Source organism: Argopecten irradians, chromosome 15 (assembly GCF_041381155.1).
Source record: "Argopecten irradians isolate NY chromosome 15, Ai_NY, whole genome shotgun sequence".
NCBI classification, from domain to species: Eukaryota; Metazoa; Mollusca; class Bivalvia; order Pectinida; family Pectinidae; genus Argopecten; species Argopecten irradians.
In genome coordinates, this window is record NC_091148.1 from 34,929,781 (window position 1) to 34,936,279 (window position 6,499).

Consider the following 6,499-nt stretch of genomic DNA (forward strand, 5'->3'; position numbering starts at 1 on the left):
ACCTAAATCGATTTGGTTTATAAACGAAAGTTTACCTCGACTTTTATCAACACTAAGGTATACCGTTACAGCCTTGTTTAAACATACGGTGCTTAACTTTCTTGCATACATGTAGATCGATAACAACAGTTGTGCTCCCGTTCCGTTGCGTCATTGCTGGCCACCGAACACAATCCCACCTCATTATTGATGACGCAGTCATCTTAACTCATTATTGATGACGTAGTTATGCGACCCAAGGAGAGGAAGTTGGCGGCCTTCAGACGAACATCGCAAGGCAAACTCGATTAATCCTCTTGAATTTATTTTAATATAATTTCCGGTTACTCGGTTTGAAGCTCTTCTGCATATGGAAGGTACTTGAGCTCTTCCGTCTGAATACCGGAAGACATTCTGGATAGATTTCTCCAAGAAGAGCGCAAATCGAGTTGACATTCGGGAAGGAAAATGAGAGTCTAAAAGAGTGGTAGGGCCATCATGAGACACAATCTGAACTCATACGAAGCCAATAACACGTAATAACCCAAACTATATTTGTAATGAGATTCATGAACAATACAAGGAGTGAGAAACCATGTGCTCCTTCTGGCTCATGAAAAGCACAGGTAACCATGTGTTTCTCAAGAGTAATGTAAGTTCTATGGGAACATTTACAACCAGTAATGCCATTATAATATGATATTGACGAAGAATAGTTTATAAAGGACTCTTAATAATCAAACCACTTCTGCTTGCAACCAAATTCGTACCGACTACGAATTATCCGGACAACCTAGATAATTCTGCCAATTTAGTCATTTCATCTACATGTATATCTACCAGTCAAATCCTATACAGTTTAAAGCAAGGTTCATACTTGATTCAGTCCAAAAATAAAAACATTTCTTCATATTTCAGGTTACTAATTCGGTATTTGTTTTTTGCTGATTTCTTCTAAAATCAGAACTGTACGATCATGTGTGACCCAGTTTTGTAAGAATGGTTACAAAAGACAGATTGGCTAGCTTAAATCTTCTGTTGAACGACTGAGCAATTCAAATTCACATAAAGTTGATTTTACCCGTATGAAATTTCTCGGAAGTAGTGTAACCCCGAGTGACTTCCTTGTCGATGTATTGTGTCGGGTCTATTTTTAACTTCACTGGATACTAATCCTATTACCCTAGACCCGGGCTGTATTCATACACTTTCCTCTGGAATTGAAATCGAATCATTAACCGAAAAAAACAACATATCATTGATTCGTTCCATCATAACTATGACTCTAATTATCAGATCAATGGGTTTTTTCGATTCAAACACTTAATCACGAGAAATCAGAGGATATAATTATATTGTACAGACGTAATGACAGGTGGGGTATGTTTAGTCAATCGTACACGATTACTAACATAGGTAGAATGTTAATGGTAGAATATCGGGCACCTTAACCACTAACTTCCACTAATATTAATCCATCGTCCCTTGATACACTTGCATTCATTTAATCGGTGTCCGAATAGTAAAGGTTTGAGTTCGAATACCACATGTGACAGATATCAGATACTGATTGTTAGTCGGTCATTTTTCTCCAAGGACTACGATTTTTATCGACCTTCATTGAACATGGCATGTCTTTATGAACCTGGCGGTTAATAGGTCATAAACCCAAAAAATACAAGCAAACAAATCCTAATTTGGGAGGACAAATATGGGATTGATTTGGTTCTGGTCGTCGTTATTATACTGTACATTTATAAATGTTATTATATTGCCTTTATAAATGTCCTTTATGTATATTGAATACATTATTTCGTTTTGCTGAAGACTTTACTGTTATTTGATCAGTAAACAACTTAAACGAGTTCGATATGATTAGTGTAAACACGCAAACTTAAGATACACTATATGAGTTGGTCGTGGATCTCTATATACAGGTAGTCTGTAGAGGTTTAATCCATAGCTACAAATGTATACCCTCTATCCAGTCACTACTACCACACACACTCCACCTCTCGATACCCAATACAGTAAATCACGACATGTTACAGCCCTAAATACATCCCCTTTCCATGACCTCTATGTTTCTAACCTCACATATACCCCGCACACACCGCTCTTCCACGCCCTCCCCAACCCTTAGGTATACTTTAACTATACATACATGTACATGTATCGGCTTCCATCAGTTTATTCCTCATCCTCATAATTTTAACCCTCATTACATGCTTTTATGTCTCCTAATAACAGCCCCCTCCCCCCCCCTCACAAACACAGCATCACACATCCATTACATCCATTACACCCCTCCTTTACCTTCTCTTTAATAAAGAACCATTTTAGTCCGTCGAAACATCTACCCACCACCACCACCGGTCCCCTCTACCCACATCTCACACCTCAGTATTCCATGTACATTAACCATTCCGCAGCTTTTGTCATTTTATTTCTCTTACTTCTGGAACATCACCCACCTCCACCCCACATCCTACCCAGTCTCTTCCTCATTACAACACACTTCGTTGAAATATTTCATTGTTATGATCATCCTTCATCACCCTTAGAACCCCCCCCCCCCCCTCCCCATCCCTCCCCAGTCTCTCCATTCTCCATCATTTACCGACGTCATACAATCTTCCCCCTCCCTAACAACACACATTTGAAGTTAGTTACAGTTTTGATTATATGTAAAACGCCGATGCTTGAAGTAAGCTAACCAGCCTTCATTGTTTAGTCTGTTTGAAGTTAATTAAAACTAAGATGATATGCAGAGCTGATAATGGCTGAAGAAAGCTAACCAGCCTTCACAATTTTAGTCTGGCTATATTACATCATATACGTAGCTCCCCGTGATAAACGGTACAGATAAAACCAGTATTCAAGTATATAAATCTACCTCAAAATCATCTGAATACATATATCCAATTAAAGTCACATATATAATTAACCAATATATTACCTGTGATGACGTCATTAAACTCAGCACGTGCACAACCACCGCAAATCCAGCTTTACTAAGCCACGAATGACTTGCCATTGTTACAGACAGCCACGTCCCACTGTTTTAACCATCCAACACTGTAGTACAGAATATCCTAAGTCCATTAAAACGTACTTCCACAGGTGTCAAATAAAATTTAAATGATAAAACTCGGTGACTTCAGGTAGCAGTAGAATCTTAGCGATGTCCTGTGTCCCCGGGGCCGCTTAAAGACCTACGGGTCATGATTAAGTCCTGTATATGACAGACAAACTAGTATACTTGGAGTACACACAAATGACATATTTCCCGTCTAAAGTTTAAAACAACCCTATTAGCAGGCTAGCTCATCGCTATAAGTGATTGTACGCACTTGGGGACAAACCCGGAAGTTTTGGATAAAGTTTGTGGGCCGTACGTGTGTGTGTGTTCTCGATACACAGGTACACACGGTCAACCGTTACGGTTCGTTGAATCGTTAGAGTCACATGTCGGTTATTCATATTAACGTATTACGGATAGTTAATGAATCAAAGTCCGAGTTGTTTCTTCGTTTTTGTAATTACTCGTGTCACAAATATTTGTGACGTCATTCTCCAATATCTAGATACCCTTATATACTGTACACGCACGTATGTCCTCGAGACAAGTCCCTAGACTACGATGGCCGATAGCGGCCGCCACATAACAGCATCAAAGTAACAATTTTGTGTACATGTACAGTTTTTGAAAAATGTACATGTACAGTACAACTACTTAATATTGCAAAATGTGTACATGTACAGTTTTTGAAAATTGTACATGTACACATTTTGCATTTACTTCGAATTAGCATTCCAAGCTTAATCGTTTGACCTTAAGGTCAAAATGAAGCAGAAAACAAGAATGTAGCGGGAAATGTAATGCGAGTGGTTTGATAAGAAACCTAAATACAAATGCGAGAAGACGTACGCGTTTGTATTGTGAGCAGAATGAGTGCAGATTTTGTTATCATCATCATCATCATCATCACCATCATCATCATTCTTTATTCCTCAAAAGTTGAGAGTACAGGGAAATGAAAAAAAAGAGATATACAGACTTATTTACACTGAAAGTTCAGGTCGAAGTTCAGTTAGCGATAACATCGCGCGACTACATGCATATTACTTTACACGCTAGTTAATACAGCTCATGTCACAACAACGCGAAAGTAGAATTTTTGAGGAGATACGCGCAATCCTTTGTAAATTCATCTGACAGTTCATCATATTCAAATTCGGAACTTTTGCTTTGAATATTGTCTGAAGCAAAAGTTCTTCGGAAAGGTTAGACATAGTTACATATGGCTGGATACCATGATAATCAATCACTTTCGTCATAAAAGTATCTCTCAGTAGGAATGTTCTTTGTATGTACAGCTTGTTACAAAATGTCTTATAATGTCGTATAGTGGCCTATCACATAAATTACATGCGATGCGTTGTTCTCCATATATAACACTATTTTATTGTCAATATCCGGTGTTTGCAGTATGTGATATGGTTTATCATATGTGGAGTGAACATATTTAAATCTCACGAAATCACTATCGTTGTCCATTCTCTCATGAAGCGACCGATCATCATGTATAGCTATAACTCCTTTTACAACAAGCTTCCATTGGATCTTTGACGGAAAAGGAGTAGATATGATAGGACCAGTATTTGGCCTTAATTTTTCAGGCCGAGAAATATTAACTCTGATCCACATCAATTTCACATCAATAAATACTCTCATACTTGCCATTCATCAAAACATAACTTTCTATAACCATGTACACGATGTGCTCCACCTATGACGTCATCAAATTGATGATTTTCCTCTTCTCGCCAAATTTTGCTAGAAATTCACCATCTTTAGGTTAGAAAAGGCTTGAAATGGATTAAGCCGCCACTTGGAGCAACTTTATATTTTGCATGGATATGCTTAAATACATGTTACATAACGTGTGAAAATCTCTTTCTGCTCCACGAAGGCGGCCACGTTCATTTTCAGAGAAAACCACTCAAAAAGTATGATTTTTCAAGGATTTTTGTGAAAAATGACCGGAAACTGCATGTTGATGACGTCATAGTGAACATAATTGGCACATGCGGGATATTTTCGGGATGTAATGTGTTAGTAAATGTATTCAACTGTTATATGGCAAAATATGTTGTTCTTTACTGGAGAATTAATTTTGCGGCCATATTCGAGTCTTAACGTACCTTCTCCTTTGCGGACTGGATATAGCACTGTATGAAGTCTAATAGATTGTACTTGGCTAAAATAGACACAATATCGGGGATGAAACCCATTTGCTTTACTTTTTAAAAAGAAAAGCCGGTATACCATGTTTCATTCCAAATAAATCACGCTGATGGTTCTCGGCTTTAGATTGACCATAAGGTCACGCGATAATACTTGGAATGTTAATAGGAAGTAAATATAAAATATGTACATGTACAATTTTCAAAAAATGTACATGTACACATTTTGCAATATTAAGTATTTGTACTGTACATGTACATTTTTCAAAAAATGTACATGTACACATTTTGCAATATTAAGTAGTTGTACTGTACATGTACATTTTTCAAAAAATGTACATGTACACATTTTGCAATATTAAGTAGTTGTACTGTACATGTACATTTTTCAAAAAATGTACATGTACACAAAATAGTTATTTTGATACTGTTATGTGGCGGCCGCTATCGGCCATCGTACTAGACCCAGAGGAATGGCTTAGCTTATCAAACATAATATTATTCATCTACATAATTATAAAATATACTTTTCAAGAAAGATATTTCCATTTTCTTTATATTTGCTAGAATTTTGACCGTAAAAGGCAGACTACACCACAATTGTTTTTGTCTGTTAAACTGATATATTGTATTTTGTGAAATCTTTTTTATATTACAGAGTTTATAAAATATAATAAATGTTCATAACAATCGCCACAATTGTTATAGATAATAATATAAAGACATGTAGATTTGTTTTATACCTACTAGCATTTATACGGTATAATTGGTTTTATCTTATTCACACTAATAACTGATATATTGTACTATGTACTATATATTGTACTATGTGATATTGTATTAAATCTCAAAGTTTATAATTAAAATAGCATAAACATGGTCGTTATATTTTTTTTTGTAAATTACCAGTCGCCATATTTGCTATAAATAATGCAGATGTAATAATCGTTATGATAATGTTGATGAAAACGTGTATTAACAATCATCATGATACATCTGATTAGATATAAAGTTCACAATTCATTAACATTTGTTAGAGAGTTTATATATCATACACACTGCACTCCGTATACATGAGGCGTCTGTCCGTATACATGACCATGGCTGTTAATAGGACGTATGATAAATAAACTAAACGAAAACAAATATTATAAGACTCTTTCATATGTGGATATGAAGGATATGGATATTCTACCCGAGGGTCACAAAATGTAGTAAAACCCGAGGATTGCCGAGGGTTTTGCAACATTTTGTGATCCCGAGGGTAGAA

The 6,499-nt window shown here is 36.3% G+C and overlaps 1 protein-coding gene across 1 annotated transcript in view; it reads right to left on the bottom strand.

Moving 5' to 3' along the window:
• The window catches only part of LOC138309280 (uncharacterized), a 38,504-nt gene extending 35,016 nt beyond the window's left edge, over positions 1-3,488 (bottom strand). Inside the window, exon 1 of the mRNA XM_069250454.1 lies at positions 2,939-3,488. Coding sequence (XP_069106555.1) covers positions 2,939-3,016 — 78 coding nt within the window. The 5' untranslated portion in view covers positions 3,017-3,488. The remainder of the gene's footprint in view (positions 1-2,938) is intronic.
• Positions 3,489-6,499: the final 3,011 nt, after the last annotated feature.